This window comes from Anomaloglossus baeobatrachus, chromosome 1, assembly GCF_048569485.1.
Source record: "Anomaloglossus baeobatrachus isolate aAnoBae1 chromosome 1, aAnoBae1.hap1, whole genome shotgun sequence".
NCBI classification, from domain to species: Eukaryota; Metazoa; Chordata; class Amphibia; order Anura; family Aromobatidae; genus Anomaloglossus; species Anomaloglossus baeobatrachus.
Window position 1 is genome coordinate 776,527,602 of NC_134353.1, and position 22,518 is coordinate 776,550,119.

General features: G+C 50.6%; 1 protein-coding gene across 1 annotated transcript in view; it reads left to right on the forward strand.

The window, feature by feature from the left end:
* Positions 1 to 22,518, forward strand: part of ALDH7A1 (aldehyde dehydrogenase 7 family member A1) — a 121,520-nt gene that overhangs the window by 72,192 nt on the left and 26,810 nt on the right. Inside the window, exon 8 of the mRNA XM_075341871.1 lies at positions 9,966 to 10,043. Within this exon, the coding sequence (XP_075197986.1) occupies positions 9,966 to 10,043 (78 nt within the window). The remainder of the gene's footprint in view (positions 1 to 9,965; positions 10,044 to 22,518) is intronic.

Genomic DNA, 22,518 nt, shown 5'->3' on the forward strand with positions numbered 1-22,518 from the left:
GACTTTCGGGTGGATCTTCAATTTGGCAAGGTCAAATCTGTCTCCGACTCAATCACTAACGTATCTCGGCATGGAGTTTCATACTCTATCAGCCATAGTGAAGCTTCCGCTGAACCAGCAGCGTTCACTGCAGACAGAGGTGCAGTCTCTCCTTCAAGGCCAGTCGCACCCCTTAAGGCGCCTCATGCACTTCCTAAGGAAGATGGTGGCAGCCATCGAGGCAGTTCTCTTTGCGCAGTTTCATCTGCGCCAACGGCAATGGGACATTCTCCGCCAATGGGATGGGCAGTCAACCTCCCTGGACGGGAAGTCTCCCTTTCCCTGACGGCCGAGGACTCTCTGCAATAGTGGCTCATTCCCACCTCATTGTCATAGCCCCCATCCTGGGCAGTGGTCACGACAGATACGAGTCTGTCAGGGTGGGGAGCAGTTTGTCTCCGCCACATGGCTCAGGGGACGTGGACTCAGCAGGAGTCCACCCTTCAGATCGATGTGCTGGAAATCGGGGCAGGGTATCTTACCCTATTAGCTTTCCAGAAGTGGCTAGAAAGAGAGCAGATCCGAATCCAGTCGGACATCTCCACAGCGGTGGCATACATCAACCACCAAGGAGGGACACGCAGTCAGCAGCCTTCCAGGAAGTCCGGCGAATCCTCATGTGGGTGGAGGACACAGCATCCACCATATCCGCAGTTCACATCCCGGGCGTAGAAAACTGGGAAGCAGACTTCCTCAGTCGCCAGGGCATGGACGCGTGGGAATGGTCCCTTCACCCGGACGTGTTTCAGGAAATCTGTTGCCGCTGGGGGGTGCCGGACGTCGACCTAATGGCGTCTCGGCACACCAACAAGGTCCCGGCATTTATGGCACGATCGCGCGATCACAGAGCTCTGGCGGCAGACGCCTTAGTGCAAGATTGGTCGCAGTTCCGGCTCACATATGTGTTTCCACCTCTGGCACTCTTGCCCAGAGTACTGCGCAAAAATCAGATCCGATTGCAGCCGCGTCATACTCGTCGCACCAGACTGGCCGAGGAGATCGTGGTACCCGGATCTGTGGCTTCTCACGGTCGGCCGACCGGGGTCATTACCAGACCGACCAGACTTACTGTCTCAAGGGCCGTTTTCTCCATCGGAATTCTGCGGCCCTGAACCTGACTGTGTGGCCTTTGTGTCCTGGATCCTAGCGTCTTCAGGATTATCCCAAGGGGTCGTTGCCACCATGAGACAGGCTAGGAAGCCCACGTCTGCTAAGATCTACCACAGAACGTGGAAGATTTTCTTAATCTGGTGCTCTACTCAGGGAGTGTCTCCCTGGCCATTTGCATTGCCTATTTTTCTTTCCTTCCTACAATAGGAGTTAGAAAAGGGCTTGTCGCTAGACTCCCTCAAAGGGCAAGTCTCAGCACTATCCGTGTTTTTTCAGAAGCGTCTAGCACGTCTTTCTAAGGTGCGCACGTTCCCGCAGGGGGTTTGTCATATCGTACCCCCGTACAAGCGGCCGTTGGATCCATGGGATCTGAACAGGGTTCTAGTTGCTCTCCAGAAGCCGCCTTTCGAGCCTCTGAAGGAAGTTTCCTTTTCTCGCCTGTCACAGAAGGTGGCGTTTCTCGTTGCGATCACATCGCTTCGGCGAGTGTCTGAGCTGGCAGCTCTGTCATCCAAGGCTCCCTTCCTGGTGTTTCACCAGGACAAGGTAGTGCTGCGCATCATTCCGGAGTTTCTCCCTAAGGTCGTATCCTCGTTTCATCTTAATCAGGATATCTCCTTACCGTCCTTTTGCACTCATCCGGTTCACCGGTATGAGAATGATTTACGTTTGCTAGATCTGGTGAGAGCACTCAGAATCTACATTTCCCGCACGGCGCCCATACGCCGTTCCGATGCCCTTGTCGCTGGTACGCGCAAGAGGTTGCAGGCTTCTAAAGCCACCCTGGCTCGATGGATCAAAGAACCAATTCTGGAAGCCTACCGTTCTGCAGGGCTTCCGGTTCTTTCAGGGCTGAAAGCCCATTCAACCAGAGCCGTGGGTGCGTCCTGGGCGCTACGACACCAGGCTTCGGCTCAACAGGTGTGCCAGGCAGCTACCTGGTCGAGTCTGCACACTTTCACCAAACATTATCAGGTGCATACCTATGCTTCGGCGGATGCCAGCTTAGGTAGAAGAGTCCTGCAGGCGGCAGTGACATCCCCGTAGGGGAGGGCTGTTTTGCAGCTCTAACATGAGGTATCTCTTTACCCACCCAGGGACAGCTTTTGGACGTCCCAATCGTCTGGGTCTCCCAATAGAGCGCTGAAGAAGAAGGGAATTTTGTTACTTACCGTAAATTCCTTTTCTTCTAGCTCTTATTGGGAGACCCAGCACCCGCCCTGTTGTCCTTCGGGATTTCTTGGTTGTTTGCGGGTACACATGTTGTTCATGTTGAACGGTTTTTCAGTTCTCCGACGTTATTCGGAGTTAATTTGTTTAAACCAGTTATTGGCTTCCTCCTTCTTGCTTTGGCACTAAAACTGGAGAACCCGTGATACCACGGGGGGGGTATAGCCAGAAGGGGAGGGGCCTTGCACTTTTTAGTGTAGTGCTTTGTGTGGCCTCCGGAGGGCAGTAGCTATACCCCAATCGTCTGGGTCTCCCAATAAGAGCTAGAAGAAAAGGAATTTACGGTAAGTAACAAAATTCCCTTCTTTTTCAGAAACGCCTAGCACGACTTACTCAGGTGCGCACGTTCCTGCAAGGAGTTGGTCATATCGTCCCTTCTTACAAGCGGCCGTTAGAGCCCTGGGATCTGAACAAGGTTCTAATTGCTCTCCAGAAGCCGCCTTTCGAGCCTATGAAGGATGTTTCCCTTTCTCGTCTTTCACAGAAAGTGGCTTTTCTAGTAGCGGTCACGTCTCTTCGGAGAGTGTCCGAGCTAGCGGCGCTCTCATGCAAATCTCCCTTCCTGGTGTTTCACCAGGACAAGGTGGTTCTACGTCCGGTTCCTGAGTTTCTCCCTAAGGTGGTATCCCCCTTTCATCTCAATCAGGATGTCACATTACCTTCCTTGTGTCCTCATCCAGTTCATCAATTTGAGAAAGGTTTGCATTTGTTGGATCTGGTCAGAGCACTCAGGATCTACATTTTCCGCACGGCGCCCTTACGCCGCTCGGATGCACTCTTTGTCCTTGTCGCTGGTCAGCGTAAAGGGTCGCAAGCTTCCAAATCCACCCTGGCTCGGTGGATCAAGGAACCAATTCTTGAAACCTACCGTTCTGCGGGGCTTCCGGTTCCTTCAGGGCTGAAAGCCCATTCTACCAGAGCCGTGGGTGCGTCCTGGGCATTACGGCACCAGGCTATGGCTCAGCAGGTGTGCCAGGCGGCTACCTGGTCGAGTCTGCACACCTTTACCAAGCATTATCAGGTGCATACCTACGCTTCGGCGGACGCCAGCCTAGGTAGACAAGTCCTTCAGGCGGCGGTTGCCCACCTGTAGGACAGGGCTGTTTGACGGCCCTATCACGAGGTATTCTTTTACCCACCCAGGGACTGCTTTTGGACGTCCCAATTGTCTGGGTCTCCCAATTAGGAGCGACAAAGAAGAAGGGAATTTTGTTTACTTACCGTAAATTCCTTTTCTTCTAGCTCCAATTGGGAGACCCAGCACCCGCCCTGTTTTCTTAGGGATTTTTGTTTTTTTCGAGTACACATGTTGTTCATGTTGAATGGTTTCAGTTCTCCGATGTTTCTTCGGATTGAATTTGTCTTTAAACCTGTTATTGGCTTTCCTCCTTCTTGCTTTTGCACTAAAACTGAGGAGCCCGTGATCCCACGGGAGGGTGTATAGCCAGAAGGGGAGGGGCCTTACACTTTTAAGTGTAATACTTTGTGTGGCCTCCGGAGGCAGTAGCTATACACCCAATTGTCTGGGTCTCCCAATTGGAGCTAGAAGAAAAGGAATTTACGGTAAGTAAACAAAATTCCCTTCTTTGACACGTCCCCAACGACCAGCTAGTCGCTCTGCAGGTCCGGATCGCTGTTAGCTCGTTGGCCAGGTCTGCCTGTTTGACAGCTCACCAGAGACTTTGTAGCGATCCCGGCTAGGTTGAGATCGCAGGTTGGATCGCTAGAAAGTCTGTGTGTAAACCCAGCTTAAGGAATAGAGTAGGAACTAAGAAGGTGCTAGGGGGAAGGGAAGGAAAAGAGGGGGGGGGGGAATCACCTCTCCCACTTGTACTTGTTCAGATATCTCTCTGAACTCGGAGGAGTCTAAGAACATGATCCAGGGTCCCCATATTCGAGTATATTTGTCGCTTGTCCCATCTTTTTCTGCAGTGAGGTCCTCCATCCTCTGAAGATTGGCCATCTCCCCCTCCCAGTCCCCCACAGCAGGGCACTCCACCGACCTCCACAGTCTTGGGATAACCATCCGCGCTGCGGTTAAGCAAAATCTCAGTAAGTCTCTGGGACTTAATGGAACCCGGGAGAATAGAGAGAAGAGCTATCTGTGGAGATCTATCCACCTGATTCCCACTCATCTTGCAGTAAATTGAAAATACAGACTCCCAAAAGGGTTGAATCTTGGGGCAACTCCACCAGATGTGTAGCATGGAACCTCTATCCACTCCGCACCTCCAACATCTGTCCGAAACCGCGGGGAAGATCTTATGTAAGGTCGCTGGGCAGCGGTACCGGCGTGTAAGAACTTTATAATTTTTTTTTTTTTCTTGTGCTGAGCAGGCCATCGATAACTTGTGCGCCCAAAAAAACGCCCGCTTCCATTCCTCCTCCTCCACATCCACTCCAAGCTCCTCCCTCCAGCCCGCAATGAATTTGGGACTGTCTGCTTAATTTCTCTGGTTCATATACTTATATAGAAGTGAGAGAGAGTGAGCAGGTGCCGACCCCATAAGGAACAACTTTTCAAACTGAGTTGGACACACCCCAAACACACTCTCTCCCCCTCCCTTAGAAAGAAAAGACCTAATCTGTGAGTATTCCATCCAAGACACCTACCCCTTTTGTAGCTGCAAGGATCTCTCGAGGGGGCAACACCTGACCCCCAAAGATATGCTGAAAACTAGGTTCCTCCTCCCGACTCCACCCCAAGAAACGTCCTGAGGAGCGACCAGGGGGTAACTCTGGGTTGCCAAAAAGAGGAGGGGTCACTGGTCCCCTCCCCAAGGATAATCCATCAGCCTTAACCTCCAAGTCTTCCGCCGCCTTTGTGAGCTCCGTCGCTTTCCTAATTGACCCCTACACACCCCTCCAAACCCTGACATGATTTATTAAATGTTTTCCCCAGACATCCCAATTTCTGTTTTTGTTTTGTTTTTTTCCTCTTTTCTTAAAACTTATGCTGGGCAGTTCCTCTATTTTTCCTAGAAATGTTAATATCTTGACAACTGTGTGTTAGTGCTTGGAGGGGTATCCCATACAATATTATACTATATAATCAGTGCTGATAGTATTATACAGTGTAGGGTCACACCTCTTTGAGAATGGGGATATCCAGAAATAATCTTTTCTTTATCGTTCCTTTGGGAGACACAGACCATGGGTGTTTAGCTTCTGCCTCCGGAGGACACACAAAGTACTACACTTAAAAGTGTAGCTCCTCCCTCTCAGCTTTTACACCCCCTGGTAGCCAGTTTATCGCTTTGTGTTCAGGAGGTCATACATCCACACATGCATTCTCATCTGATTGTTTGACTTTTGGAAAGAGTTTGAAGAAAAGCGGGTCCATGTCTGGACTCCCGGCATGTCCCTTCTCACCCCACTGTGTCGGCGGTGTTGTTAAGGTTGATTTACAAGGCTGAAGCCTTACATGCCGCGCTCCTTCACCATCCCTTCTGGGCTCTGGCTTGAAGTGGGAGCCAGCACGGTCTCCATGCCTGGCAGGAGTCCGGTCTCCATCCACAGCCCCTTGAGGATTCTGTTGGACCGGAGCACTCATCCCCAGGGACATGGCCCTGCGTCTCAGCAGCTAAGTACCTGAGACGTTTATGTTGGGGGTCTCGGTTCTTTATTGTAAGGGGAGAGTATGCTGTATGTGATTGTTTTTAACTTTTCCGGCGAGTTCTCCAGCTTTTGCCCGAGAACCGCGCCGATGGTGCCTGCTTGTCAGCCTCGCCGCTTAAATTTAGGCCCCGGCTTCGCCGGAGGCCTAGTTTCGTTTTCCTGCCCTCGCATGTCACTCATGCAGAGGGACAGGTTCGGCTCCTCCTGGCGGCCGTTCTACACAGGGGAGGGACACTCCCCACTGCTGGGGCGTCCCTCCTTCCCGGCAGGTCTCTATAGCCCTCCAGTTCCCGCTCTTTTATAGGAACAGATTTTTTTCTCTCAACTCCGCCCTGCTCCAAGGCCGCCGCCTTCTCGCAGGCCGTGGCGTCCTTGCAGGCAAACGGAGTGATTGTCCCAGTTCCCGCTCAGGAACGGTTCAGAGGTTTTTACTCAAATCTCTTCCTAGTTCCAAAAAAGGACGGTACCTTCCGGCCCATCCTGGATCTCAAGCTTCTCAACAAGCATGTCCGGGTGCGGCATTTTCGCATGGAGTCTCTGCGATCAGTCATTGCCTCTATGACCCAAGGGGAGTTCCTGGCGTTCATCGACATCAGAGATGCCTATCTACATGTGCCAATCGCAGTGTCACATCAGCGTTGGTTACGTTTTGCGATAGGAGAGGATGATTTCCAATTTGTGGCTCTCCCCTTCGGGTTAGCCACGGCCCCTCGGGTATTCACCAAGGTCATGGCGGCAGTGATTGCGGTCCTGCACCTCCAGGGGTTAGCAGTGCTTCCTTATCTGGACGACCTTCTGGTCAAGGGTACATCCAGCTATGACTGTCAGCGGAGTGTTTCGCTCACTCTCGCCACCCTAGCCCAATTCGGGTGGATTGTCAATCTTCCCAAATACACTCTGACTCCGACCCAGAGTCTCACGACCTAGGGATGCAGTTCGAGACTTTGCCGGCACTTGTGAAGTTGCCCTTAGACAAACAGCTGTCACTCCGGTTGGCGGTGCGCTCTCTCCTGAGGCTCCGCAGTTATACCCTCAGGCGTCTGATGCAGGTGCTGGGTCAAATGGTGGCCTCCATGGAGGCGGTTCCCTTTGCCCCGTTCCATCTGCGTCCTCTGCAGCTGGACATTCTCCGCTGTTGGGACAAGCGGCCTTCCTCCTTACAGAGGTTAGTGGCTCTGTCGCCACGGACCAGGAGCTCTCTTCAGTGGTGGCTTCGACCCCTCTCCCTGTCCCAAGGGCGCTCCTTCCTGGCTCCGTCCTGGGTGATTCTCACCACAGATGCCAGCCTATCCGGCTGGGGAGCGGTACATCTCCACCACAGAGCACAGGGCACTTGGACTCCGTCCGAGTCAGCCCTTTCAATCAATGTGCTGGAAACCAGAGCTGTGCTTCTAGCTCTCCTAGCCTTTCACCACCTGTTGGCGGCACATTCGAGTCCAGTCAGACAACGCGATAGTGGTTGCCTACATCAATCACCAAGGCGGGACACGCAGCCGCCTGGCAATGTTGGAGGTCCAACGCATTCTTCAATGGACGGAGGACTCCAAGTCCACCATATCCGCAGTCCACATCCCTGGCGTAGAAAACTGGGAGGCAGATTATCTCAGTCGTCAATCCGTGGACGGTGGCGAGTGGTCCCTGCACCCGGCAGTGTTTCAGTCAATCTGCCGCAAGTGGGGCACTCCGGACGTGGACCTAATGGCATCCCGTCACAACAACAAGGTTCCGGTTTACGTGGCTCACTCCCACGATCCTCAGGCCTTCGCCGCGGATGCTCTGGTTCAAGACTGGTCCCAGTTTCGTCTGTCCTACGTGTTTCCCCCTCTAGCTCTCTTGCCCAGAGTCCGGCGCAAGATCAGAATGGAGGGCCGTCGAGTCATCCTCATTGCACCGGACTGGCCCAGGCGAGCTTGGTATCCGGACCTGCTCCAACTGTCCGTGGAGATGCCGTGGCATCTTCCGGACCGTCCAGACCTGCTCTCGCAAGGTCCGTTTTTCCGCCCGAATTCTGCGGCACTCAAATTGACGGCGTGGCTCTTGAGTCCTGGATTTTGACGGCTTCTGGTATTCCTCCTGAAGTCATCTCCACTATGACTCGGGACCGTAAGTCTTCCTCCGTCAAGATCTATCACAGGACTTGGAAAATTTTCCTGTCCTGGTGTCGCTCTTCCGGCCATTCTCCTTGGCCATTCTCGTTGCCGACCCTTCTGTCTTTTTTACAGTCCGGTCTGCAGCTAGGACTGTCCCTCAACTCTCTCAAGGGACAAGTCTCAGCTCTATCAGTGCTGTTCCAGAGGCGTCTCGCCCGGCTGGCTCAGATCCGCACCTTCATGCAAGGTGCGTCTCACATCATTCCGCCTTATCGGCGGCCCTTGTATCCCTGGGACCTTAACTTGGTCCTCACGGTATTGTCTCTGATTTGGCTGCGCTCTCCTCGGAGTCACCTTTTTTGGTTTTTCACCAAGACAAGGTAGTTCTCCGTCCGACCTCGGACTTTCTTCCTAAGGTGGTCTCTCCCTTCCACCTTAACCAGGATATTTCCTTGCCTTCCTTCTGTCCGGCCCCTGTTCATCGCTTTGATAAAGCGCTGCATACTCTAGATCTGGTGCGTGCTCTCCGGATTTATGTGTCTCGGACCGCTGCGCTTAGGCGGTGCACCTCTCTTTTTGTGCTAACCACAGGGCGGCGCAAGGGTCTCTCTGCTTCTAAGCCGACCTTGGCCCGTCGGATTAGATCGACCATTTTGGACGCCTACCAGAGTACTCAGGTGCCTCCCCCGCCGGGGATCGAAGCACACTCGACCAGAGCTGTCGGAGCATCACTATTTGTAAACTAAAACCAGGAGTGGGACAATCCGAGGAAAAGTATAATAGAAACACAGGCACCACTTCTGTATTACCCACTCCTGGTTTTGGCTAAAAAAAATACTAATGTGGAATACTGAATAATTAAGGCAACGTTCCCATGATGAGTATTAGGTGTTGCAGATTTTTTTTGCACCTATTAGTTTACCTGTGTTTTTGGTTTTGTGTTTTTTGGGTTTTTTTATATGTCCTTTTATCTTTATTGTGCTTTTTGTCTTTTTGGTATGTCAAGTTTTAAATAAAGCTGTAAGAGAAATTGTCATTATGTAGAGTTGAGACTGCACTTCAGTTGTTGTGCCTTGTGTGTGGTTTGTTTTTTGTTTTTTTTTTTTTTTTTTTTTTTTATTAAAAAAATAAAAAAACATGAGATTTCTATAAATCTCATCCACTTTTCTGGAACTGCACAAAGCTGTGATTTTGGACAGTGAAAATACGCAATGTCAAAGACTCATCAGGGGAACTCAACCTTAAGGGTTTGTCCAGCCGTGAGATATTGGTGACCTGTCCATGGGATAAGTCATCAAAATGATGGTGTGTGGCTCCAGCACCCCTGCAGATTAGCTGTTATCAGCTCTGAGACTGTCTACATGTGATTTTGAAGAGCTGAGCTGTGTTTCTTTGTTGCTGTTACTTCATGGGGAATGGATCTGTGCTGTTCTGGCTGTGTTCATTGTGATCTTCCATCTGGTAGCTTTAAAGAGCTGATTGGTGGTGGTATGCGGTGTCCCGCCAGTGTACAATTGGGTCATCAATACCACAAGGTTGGACAATCATTTAACTATGAAGTCTTTCTTCCTTACTCTTCTTACAAGTGAGTTTTACGACCACCTGATATTCGGCAGCCATCAGGTCCCAGTGAAATCAGATTACTGTATGCGGTATTCAGTCTTGGTCTTCAGTCAGTGTACGTTTTATATTGGCTGAGTATGTCATGGCACCAAACTACTGGCCAATCCCTTTAATTCAGTACAATATAAAACTGCTCTCTTCCATCGTTACGGAGCTGTGAACCAATATACCGGCCACAGGCTGGAAGCTGTGCAGCCAGTCCAGCTGTAATTGTCAGGTCTTATGCGCAGCACATTAACATTATGTTTCTTGCAGAATTGTTGCTGAGGTGCTGGAACAGAATAAATTACCAGGTGCCATCTGCTCATTAACCTGCGGAGGCGCTGACATTGGGTGAGTGAAGGATGCCGGCTCTCTGGACTTGTTTTAGTAAATCCTTGCATTCGATATTGAAATTTCTGCCACAGCGCCTGTTAAGAACTCTCCATTGTAATGTGTCTGTTATTCCTCTTGGAAATGTAGGAATAAATTGACATCTTGGCTGGCCCAGTCTCCATGTCTGGCAGAAGTGGCCCTATAGTCTGACCATTTATAAGCAATAAGGCTAAGGACACACATCCGGCGCGCTCCCGTACAGTGTATACAGTACAGTGGCTGCGCTGCAACTTCCTGGTCACATGCTCCGGTCACATGACAGCATGTGACTGGAGCTTGTCGTGCAGCCACTGTACTGTACACAGTGTACGCGAGCGCGCCGGATCCGACAAACAGGAGAAAAGCCGGATGTGTGTCCTTAGCCTAATGGTCCATGAAATATGGCCGTCTGAACCTGGCTCTCCACTGTTCAGTGTAAAGACAACAATGACTGGACTGCACAAGGTTCTGTAGACCTGTAATGGGATCAACAAGTCCGACTGCATCATTAATGTAGAAATGGATTTGAATACTGTTCCAGCAATTGCCCACAAGGGGGCAGCGTCAGACTGTGCAATCACAAACACAGAGCTGGGGAATCCCCCACGGCAGCTAGTGTGTGAGAACCAGGAAGAAAAACGCGGGAAGGTTGTTCAGCTCCAGAGCTCAGCGAGGAGAGACCTGCGTGTGGTCTCCCTGAACAGAGGGCTCGTTTGCCACTGAAGTCCGGAAGAAATCACCCTGTGGAAGTGGTTTCTGCCATTCCCGGTCTGCAGGACTTTGTTTTCACCAAGGATCTAACCGGACTGCAGAGCATCGCAACCAGAGTGTAATTGCAGGGGCTGTGACCTTCCTTCTTCTGCTCGGCGTGCCCCGGGACTAAAAGACTGATTAGAATCCGTTACCAGCGGGGGAAGATCAAAAGGAAAAGACCGAGGAGCTGCATCTCTTCAGCGCTGCACCGGGACCCATCATCGTGAGACCCCAGGCCTGCGACGTGGGAGCGGCATCTTCTTCCGGGATAGACTGGTACGTGATTGTAGGGAAAGTTAGGGAAAGTTGCCGCCATTTCTTTGTTGTTGTTTTTTTCTTTCTTCTTGCTGCGTACCCGGAAGGAGTGAAAATCCAGGGACTCCACTATACACATGTGCGCAGATAGTTCAGTTGATTGTATTATAAATATGTTTCCTAGTAAAGAAATGTTACTACCGGTAAAATCTGAGTATGGGGATTTTGTTGGAATAGAGCATACACACACACCCGCGGCCCTACCACCGGTCGCTTCATGTGGCGTAGTCGGCAGGATGTGTGACCAACAAAATCATCCCCCGGTAGTAACTTATAACCGGACAGCTCCCCCGCCGTCTATTGTCAATCAGGTGAGGAAGTTTGACGGACGGAACTATCCTGTAACTGAATGGACTGAACAACTTAAGATAGTGGGGGAAATGTATAACACTGATCCTAAGACCTTAGCAGAAATGGCCATGCTAACATTAGAAGGGGAAGCGTGGACGACAGTCAGGCTGGAGACGGTTAGGGGCCAGCGTACGTTGGATGACTTAGTGCGGGTGCTGGAGAACATTTATGGGCCGACCACATATGCGGGAACATTGCGCTATATGTTCTTCCGGCGTACTCAACTCGAGTCGGAGGACATCCCTCAATATGCCAATGCCCTTCAAGTGCTACTAGAACAAGTCGGTAGAAACGAAGAACAGATAGCTAGTACGGGTACCCGTGACCTGGTGTTGAGAGATCAGTTTGTGACCGGATTGAGAGACCCGTACCTTAACCGCTCATTGCAAGATCTACTCCGGATAAATCCGGCCTTTACGTTCGCTGAGGCCAAACAAGAAGCTATAGAACGTTCAAGGGGGCCTGTCGTGGAGACACAGACATATACCGCGGCTTGCAGGTCCATATCTGGTATCGGGACTCCGAACAGCAACACGGAAGAACTGAAACAGATGGTGGCAGAGTTGCAGAAACAGGTGTTACAGCTCACCTTAGACCAACAGGCGGGCCGGCAAGCGAGACAACAATCCAGCCGGCCGATGGGAAGATGCTGGACATGCGGCGATCCCCGCCATAGAGCCAACCGTTGCCCCCAGAACTTTCAAGCTCCTCCACAGTCCGATCTACCAGAACCAGCAAGTCATGTCCCACAACAGAGGCCGCCTTTAAACTAGACGCCCCTGTCAAAGAGGCTCACTCGGCAGGGGATGCCAAAGAGAGGGGTGTAGGAAAACAGAGCCAGCCACGGAACAAACTTGCATCAAATAGCCCCACCCTGGAAGTATTACTGGAAGGGATCGCCGTACAAGGGTTAATGGATACTGGGTCTCAGGTATCCACCATCTCCGAGCAGTTCTACGAAGAATGTCTAAAGCCGCGGGTTGCCTATGACCCTGATACCGCCATCAAGATCAAAGCAGCCAATAATCTACCCATTCCGGTGTCGGGAGTTGCCTGGATGAACACCGAAATCTGTGGCCAAGATCTCGGGAAGAGAGGGATAATCGTGGTCAGGGAAGGCTTTGGATCAGAAACGCCCATGATTATTGGGATGAACATCTTGAAAGACCTGAATCTGGTGTTGTTTACCAAGAAGGGGCCCAAGTACTGGCAAGGAGTGACCGCACATAGGGCCACCCGCCGTGCCTTTCAGCAAGTGGTCCGGACCTGCAACCTCCAGCGAATGACCGAAGAACAACTGCCGCTGGCCACGGTCACCGTACCCCGCCATACTAGGATCACCTTACCAGCTGGGAAAGAGACAGTTATCTCACTACCCCTTAGCACCATGAGACAGTTTGAAGGCGTGGAGGTGCTGATTGAGCCGCGCTCCCCGAAGGAAGGGAAGCTGAATCCACTAGTCGCTCGAACTCTAGCAGTAGTGAGAAAGGGAAGAATTCCTGTCAGGCTGGGCAACACGGCTAACGTGAGCGTTGACCTAGAAGCCGGGACACAGCTCGGCCGAGTCTACGCTCTAACCGAAGAGGTGAACCCTATGAGCCCCCTCCAGTTTGTACCGTCTACAGAGGGAGATTGGACAGTGACGGTCTCTGCCATGGCCGCTGTCGCGGGTGACACCAACGTGGGGCGAGAACTACGAGAGAAGTGTCAGTTGGACGTATCCCAATACTCCAAACGGGAGGTGTCCCAGGTGGAAGAGCTACTTCAAGAGCATCAGGCGTCCTTTGCCCGGCACGACACCGACTTTGGGTGCACCACCAGTATCAAGCACGAAATCCCCACCGGTGACACTGCTCCTATCCGTGAAAGGTACCGCCAAATTCCTCCCCAGCAATACCAAGAAGTGAAAAATCTCCTGAATTCCATGTTACACGCGGGAGTGGTACGAGAAAGCCAGAGCCCCTGGGCGGCACCGGTAGTGTTAGTCAAGAAGAAGGACGGATCCCTGAGATTCTGTGTGGACTACCGCCGTTTGAATGCTTGCACCATCCGGGACTCGTACCCTCTGCCAAGGATCGAAGAATCCCTGACAGCCCTGAAGAAAGCCAAATACTTCTCCTCATTGGATCTGGCCAGCGGATATTGGCAGGTACCTATGCATGAGAAAGATAGAGAGAAGACTGCTTTCATCTTACCCATGGGCCTGTACGAGTTCGACCGGATGCCCTTTGGTCTGAACAACGCGCCGGGGACTTTCCAGCGGCTGATGGAGCGCTGCTTGGGAGACTTCAACTTCGACTTCACCCTCATCTACCTGGACGACATTGTAGTCTATTCGGCCACATTTGAAGAACACCTGCAGCAGCTGGGCCGTGTGTTCAGTAGGTTGAGAGAACATGGCCTGAAGTTGAAACCCAGCAAGTGCCGTCTTCTGCAGCCCGAGATCAATTACCTGGGCCACCGGATCTCAGCCGAAGGTGTCCAGCCATCTTCAGAGAAGATAGCCGCCGTACGGGATTGGCCGCAGCCCACAAACGTCAAAGAGGTCAGGGCTTTCCTGGGGTTGGCCGGCTACTACCGCCGGTTCGTCAAAAACTTCGCCCGGCTTGCTGCACCCTTGCATGATCTGCTTCGAGGGACCACCAACAGCCCCAGAGGACGACCCATCAGCTGGGGACCCAGCCAGGAAGACTCCTTCCAAGCCCTAAAGGGTGCCTTAACGTCTTCCCCCATCCTGGCATATGCGGACTACAACCTGCCCTTCCAACTACACACCGATGCCAGTCTACAGGGTCTAGGGGCAGTACTTTCACAGGTCCAAGAAGGCAAGGAACGGGTCATAGCCTATGCCAGTCGGTCCCTACATGAGGGCGAGAAGAACCCCACCAATTATAGCTCGTTCCGGCTGGAGCTGTTGGCCCTAACGTGGGCTATGGCGGAGAAATTTGCAGGGTACCTCACGGGGACCGAAGTACTAGTCCTGACCGATAACAACCCGTTGGCCCATTTAGAAAATGCGAAGCTCGGAGTCATGGAGCAGCGTTGGATGGCTCGGCTCTCCAAGTTCAATTACAAGATCAAATATAGGGCTGGAGCTGAGAATCAAAATGCGGACAGCCTGTCTAGAGTGTCATACCCCTTACTCAACCGAGACCGGGATGAAGAATTAGAAGGGGACGAGACGCCTGACTTTGCAAAGCTCGCCCAACAGATGGTGGATTACCGCCAGTTCGTTGTGGGCGAAGCTGGAACTCCGGTGGGAGTCGCCTTGCCACCCCAGGAGTGGTGCAGGATCCAGGACCAGAACCCTGATTGGGCTCTACTCAAACAATGGGTGAAGCGGCAGCAGAAGCCTCCCGCCGATATACGGGCACGACTGTCTACCGGGACCTTGACCCTGCTCAGCCAGTGGGACCGGCTGATTCTGAGAGAAGGAGTGCTATACCGGAAGGTTCTCTTGTCGCACATGCTGGAGGAATGCACACAAGTTGTAGTGCCTGAACAATTGGCCCGTGAGATGGTGGCCCAAGCCCACAAAAGGAATGGACACTTCGGAATAGACAAGACCTTTCGGTGGATTCAACAGTCCATCTATTGTCCGGGGCTCCGCAAGCTGGTTGAAGACGTCTGCCAGACCTGTCGCACCTGCGAACTACACAAGTCCCCTGAGCAGCGTGACTCCTGTTCAGACAATTAAAACATCCAGACCCCTTGAGCTGTTGATGGTGGATTATCTGCTGATTGGGACGGCGAGCAGTGGCTATCAGTACTGTCTAGTCATGGTGGATCACTTCACAAAATTCGCTGTCGCTGTCGCTACCAAAGACCAGACGGCTGAATCGGCTGCTCGGGCCATCTGTCGACAGTTCATCCATGTCTACGGGTGCCCGGAGAGGTTGCACTCCGACCAGGGGGCTTGTTTCGAGGGCCGAGTCATCGAAGAGCTGCACCAGATGTATGGGATCAAGAAGTCGAGGACCACTCCTTACCACCCACAAGGGAACGGTGCATGTGAACGCTTCAACCGGACCCTACTCCAGCTGATCCGCACCTTGGCCGATGATAAGAAAGACCAATGGCCCCAATTCCTTCCTGATCTAGTATGGGCCTACAACAACCAGGTCCACTCTGTGACTGGCTACACCCCACACACCCTTCTCTTTGGCCGCCCCGGAAAAGGGGTCCATGACCTGAACCTATTTCGCCCTGGAGATGACGTCTGCCATAACTACCCCTCCTGGCTAAATGCTCACCGACAGAAGATGGAGACTGTACACCGACTGGTGAGCAAACAAATCCGGGGCCAGATACATGCTGACCCACTCCCCGTGCAAGAGCAACCCTTGAAGTTGGGACAGCTAGTCCTGCTCCGTATCAAGAAGCCCCAAGGGAAACTTCGAGCCAAGTGGGAGACTGAGGTCTACCGGGTAATCGAACGCCCCTACCCCAACGGGCATGTATACCGAGTGCGGGGTGAAGACAGTCACAGCATCCGCACTGTGCACCGAAATATGTTGCGGCCCTGCCGATCCCAGCCTGACTCCCCTACCACAGTACCCGGAGGGGGTGACACTACCAACACGACTGACGTCACGGACGTTTCCCAGCATAGTGATCACATTGACTCTGAGATCGGTGACCCACCTACACAACCCAGTTCTTCCCCCGGAGTGCTGACTGAAGTGGGGCGTAAAGACAGTGACAGGGAGGGGAACAACCGACCCTTGAGACGCACTGACCGCACCACTGCTGGGATCCCGCCCGGGCGGTCTTACAGGGACCAGTATGTATGGCCCACTTCTCAACCAACCCCTGTAACATCTGCAGTCATCGCTGCCTGGGAACCGACGGTAGTTGACAGGGACTGCCAACCTTTAAGTGGGGGGGTATGTAATGGGATCAACAAGTCCGACTGCATCATTAATGTAGAAATGGATTTGAATACTGTTCCAGCAATTGCCCACAAGGGGGCAGCGTCAGACTGTGCAATCACAAACACAGAGCTGGGGAATCCCCCACGGCAGCTAGTGTGTGAGAACCAGGAAGAAAAACGCGGGAAGGTTGTTCAGCTCCAGAGCTCAGCGAGGAGAGACCTGCGTGTGGTCTCCCTGAACAGAGGGCTCGTTTGCCACCGAAGTCCGGAAGAAATCACCCTGTGGAAGTGGTTTCTGCCATTCCCGGTCTGCAGGACTTTGTTTTCACCAAGGATCTAACCGGACTGCAGAGCATCGCAACCAGAGTGTAATTGCAGGGGCTGTGACCTTCCTTCTTCTGCTCGGCGTGCCCCGGGACTAAAAGACTGATTAGAATCCGTTACCAGCGGGGGAAGATCAAAAGGAAAAGACCGAGGAGCTGCATCTCTTCAGCGCTGCACCGGGACCCATCATCGTGAGACCCCAGGCCTGCGACGTGGGAGCGGCATCTTCTTCCGGGATAGACTGGTACGTGATTGTAGGGAAAGTTAGGGAAAGTTGCCGCCATTTCTTTGTTGTTGTTTTTTTCTTTCTTCTTGCTGCGTACCCGGAAGGAGTGAAAATCCAGGGACTCCACTATACACATGTGCGCAGATAGTTCAGTTGATTGTATTATAAATATGTTTCCTAGTAAAGAAATGTTACTACCGGTAAAATCTGAGTATGGGGATTTTGTTGGAATAGAGCATACACACACACCCGCGGCCCTACCACCGGTCGCTTCAGACCCAAAGTAACAGACTTGGTGTGGCCATCTGGACCCAATTTAAAGATGTACGGGAAACATTTAACTTTACAGTGGTGATGGTATCATCCACCAGTCATTCCTTAAGTAAAACCAACAAGGCAGGATAATTTATGGCTTCTCTTTGATAATTTCATGTGCGTTGTTTATCTCAGCAGAGTTCGGTGGGTTTTTTTTTCTGATAATATATCTGCACACAGTAGTATTATGTCTTGCATATACTTTGATATATTCTTATATTTAACCCCTTCACCCCTGAGCCTGTTTTCATCTTCATGACCAGGCCAAATTGTACAACTCTGGCCAGTGTCACTTTGAGGTAATAACTCTGGAACTCAACAGTACCCAATCATTCTGAGATTTTTTTTTTTTTTTTTTTTTTCTTGACACATTGTGCTTTGTTAGTGGTAACTTTAAGATTATATGTTTGTGTTTTATTTGTGAGAATATCATAAATTTGGCAACAATTTTCAAACTTTTTAATTTTTTATGCTTTTAAAGGGAACTTGTTAGGCCACTTTCACATTGCGTTTTTACTTACGTTCACTGGCCCCGTTGGGGCTTACGGCCGACTCCTAACCCCCCCCCCCCCCCCGCTTTCCCGCGCAAAATGTGCTTTGGATGCATACGCCGATGGGGCCATTGACTATAATGTAGCAGATGGAGTCAGTGTGTGCTCTGTCTTGCACCATTTTCGGGTATATACGTTTTCTGCAGGCAGACACCCGAACATAGTCTACTACGTCTGGGTGTCCGCCTGCAGAAATCGTATATGCCCGAAAATGGTGCAAGACAGAGCACACGCTGACTCCGTCTGCTACATTACAGTCAATGGCCCCGTCTGAATATGTGTCCAAAACACGTTTTGCGCTGGGGGAGGGGGTTTCGGACGGATGCCCCGACTGAACCAGCGAACGTAGGTGAAAACTCAGTGTGAAAGGGACCTTACAGGTTTTTGCTCCCCCATGTGAGAGCAGCACAATGTAGGGACAGAGACCCTGATTCCAGCGATATGTCACTTACTGAGCAGTTTGCTGTCATTTTGATAACCTCAATGTTTTCTCTGCTGCAGTTTATAGAGGGGTCATGAATATGCTGGACTTACCTGGCAGCAGGACAAGTTGTCCTCTAATGATGATCTACTTGCACATCTTCTCTCAAAAGCGCACCTCACTACATGCGCACTTGACCCCATCCCATCCCACCTCCTCCCCAACCTCACCACTATCCTTATTCCCGCCTTATCCCATCTCTTCAACCTATCTCTAACAACTGGTACCTTCCCTTCTGCCTTTAAGCATGCAACAGTCACACCTATCCTAAAGAAACCTTCCCTCGACCCAACCTCTACTACCAGCTATCGACCCATATCGCTACTCCCACTTGCCTCAAAACTCCTGGAACAGCATGTCCATGCTGAACTTTCCTCCCACCTCTCCTCTAACTCTCTCTTTGACAACCTACAGTCCGGCTTCCGTCCACATCATTCCACTGAAACTGCCCTGACTAAAATCACAAACGACTTACTTACCGCCAAAGCTAACAACCACTTCTCTGTACTCCTACTTCTAGACCTATCCTCAGCCTTTGACACTGTTGACCACTCCCTGCTACTACAGATCCTCTCTTCCCTTGGTGTCAGAGACCTCGCTCTCTCTTGGATCTCTTCATACCTCTCCAACCGCACTTTTAGTGTCTCCCATTCCCACACAACCTCTTCATCCCGTTCTCTCTCTGTTGGTGTCCCTCAAGGCTCTGTCCTGGGACCCTTACTTTTTTCTATCTATACATTTGGCCTGGGACAACTCATAAAGTCCCATGGCTTCCAGTACCACCTATATGCTGATGACACTCAGATCTACCTCTCTGGTCCAGATGTCACATCTCTGCTGTCCAGAATCCCAGAGTGCCTATCTGCTATATCTTCCTTCTTTTCCTCTCGCTTCCTAAAGCTCAATATGGCCAAAACTGAACTGATCATCTTTCCTCCATCTCCCCTGCACTCTCCACCTGATCTATCCATTACAATTAATAACATCACGCTCTCCCCAGCACCCAAAGTTCGGTGCCTCGGAGTGACCTTTGACTCTGCCCTGTCCTTCATACCGCACATCCAATCCCTCACCACCTCCTGCCGTTTTCAACTCAAAAATATCTCCAGAATCCGCCCTTTTCTCAATCCCCAATCTACAAAAATTCTAGTGCACGCCCTCATAATCTCCCGCATCGACTACTGCAACATCCTCCTCTGTGGCCTCCCTGCTAACACACTCGCCCCTCTCCAGTCCATCCTTAACTCTGCTGCCCGACTGATCCACCTCTCTCCTCAATACCACCCCGCTTCTCCTCTCTGCAAGTCCCTCCACTGGCTCCCAATCTTCCACCGTATCCAATTCAAATTACTAACACTGACCTACAAAGCTATCCATAATCTGTCTCCTCCATATATCTCTGAACTAATCTCTCGCTACACTCCAAAACGTAACCTCCGGTCCTCCCAAGATCTCCTTCTATCCTCCTCTCTCATTCGCTCCTCATGCAACCGACTCCAAGACTTCTCCCGAGCATCCCCAGTCTCCTGGAACTCACTGCCTCAACACGTCAGACTATCTACTACACTCGCAAGCTTCAAACGGAACCTAAAGACTCATCTGTTCAGAAATGCCTATAACCTTCAATGACCTCACTGCTTCACCACCGTGCGGAGCTGCCGCCCCACCACCGTGCGGAGCTGCCGCCCCACCACCGTGCGGAGCTGCCGCCCCACCACCGTGCGGAGCTGCCGCCCCACCACCGTGCGGAGCTGCCGCCCCACCACCGTGCGGAGCTGCCGCCCCACCACCGTGCGGAGCTGCCGCCCCACCACCGTGCGGAGCTGCCGCCCCACCACCGTGCGGAGCTGCCGCCCCACCACCGTGCGGAGCTGCCGCCCCACCTACACCCCACCTACTGTCTCCTCCCCAAAATCCTTTAGGATGTAAACCCGCAAGGGCAGGGCCCTCTTCCCCCTGTGCTAGTCTGTCTATTGTAACGTGTACATGTATTCTGTATGTAACCCCCTCATGTACAGCACCATGGAATCAATGGTGCTCTATAAATAAACAATAATAATAATAATAATAATAATACTGCTGATTAATCAGTGATTTTATCAAAACTACACTAAGCAGCCCAGTAAGTGACACCACAGGAATCAGGATCTCTGCGCCTACATCATGCTACTCTCAGATTAGGGGTAAAAATCTGGTTATAGTTTCAAAAACTTTTTTCTCAATTAGTATAGTGCATAAGACTAGTGTATCATAATGCAACAATACCCTCTAAAAATTAATTTTTATTCAATTTATATTAAAAATCCCAATCCGGTGTGAATTTCGGTGAACATTTTTCTGGAAGTGCATAGGAACAGGGAGAAGATGATACTGATGACCCTGTGCGAGTCATTCCCTCCTGTAGCACCCTAGTTAGCGTAATGGCGCCCCCACTCAGCGTAGACTTACCCTATCTATCCCTGTTTGACCCTGCCAGAAAAAGTGCAGTGCCTACCAAAGTGCTTAGTGATATGAAAAAGTGCACAGTGCTTATAACTTAAAAATAAATATATTGGCAGATACAGGGTAGATTTATAGGGGTACTCATAACTTCCCAAACAGGCTATAGAGATGGAATGTAGGTCTGGAGCCTCTCATGGACACAAAATCTAAACCTCAACGCTTTTCCTGTTTTCATTGGTTTATCAGGAGGTGGATATAAAAGTCCTATTCTATGGACTAATATAATATAGGTGAGATCTGGCTCACTGCTTCAAAGGTGGTGCTGAAGGGTAAAGCAAGGGTACTAATAGAATTAGGTAAAACCGCAGCACTCAAAGGAAAAAAGAAGAATTTTTTTGTATGCAAATAAATTTTATTTTTGATTATCTGCAAAAAGTGAACCCTGACAATGCAACACTAACCTTTCGGCTTGCGCCTTTCTCAAGGTTGTTGCTTAATACGGAAGTACAAGAGAACGCGGGTCACAATGGACAACTGTGGCTGAGATAAAGCATGTGCTTCACACTTTGCAGTACAAGAATCAAGGTATTGGTGGGTAGAAGATTCAGAAGAATGGTGGGGCGAAATAGAACGCCTGTAGGAGATGCCCAGGGAAGCTTGCAGCAGCAGTATGGCAGTGGCGGTCACTTTTTGCAGTTAATCAAAAATAAAATTTATTTGCATACACATAATTCTCCTTTTTTCCTTTTGAGTGCTGGGGTTTTACCTATTCTAATACTATTCTATGGACTAGTCGCCATAAAGTACTCAGTAGTAAATCTCAAAGAAGCCAGTTACCGGCATGATAGCTAGCACATAATCCAGCTTCCAGTTCAATGGCAAAGGTTGAAATTGATGTGCTGGCATACATGGCATACATCAAAGTAGAATGATGTGTCAGACAAGGCTGCATCCTGTCATAACTTCTCTTCAATTTATATGTTGAAGCTATTTTCAGGAATGGCTGGACTTGCTGAAAAAGAAGGAATCAAAATTGCTGGACAAATCCTCAACAATTTTATATACGCAATTATACAACATTGATAGCAACAAGCCTAGATGGAATGAAGAACTTATTACGGAGTGTCAAGATAAAAATCACAAACATGGGACCCCTATTCAATACAAAGATATTGGCTACAGCCAGGGACACATGACCGGGACACATTTGAGATGGACAGCGATGAACAGGAAGTTTTGTAATGGATTTCAACCTATTCAGATAAATGATTACTCAAGATGCACTGATGAGACCGGAAGTCAATAGGAAAATGGCTATAGGCAAATCCACAATGAAGTCATTGGACAAGATCCTGAAATCGAGGAACATTTCACTGGTGACAAAGTAACATCTGGTGAATAGTAATATGGATGCGAAACCTGGCCGATAGACAGCAAAAAAGTCAACTCTTTCAAAATGTGGTGCTGGAGATGGATGATATCAATACCATGCATGGTAAGAAGAAGAACAAACAAATCAATCAATCACCAATCAAGCCAGACATGTCACTCGAAGCAAAGATCACCACGCTACTTGCCTACTTTAGACAGATCATACGAAGAGCGAAATCACTGGAGAACAACATGATGGTCGGAAGAATAGAAAGAAAAAGGCGTAGAGGAAGACCAGCATCCCCATGTCTTAATACAATCAAAAAACGGTGGAGAAGACCCTGATGCACCTATCTAAGAACAAGATTGGTGTTCCTACAGAGCGTTGATCCATCAAGTTGTCATGGCTCGTCATTGCTTACTTGGCCATTAATGATGTGCTATATTCATCG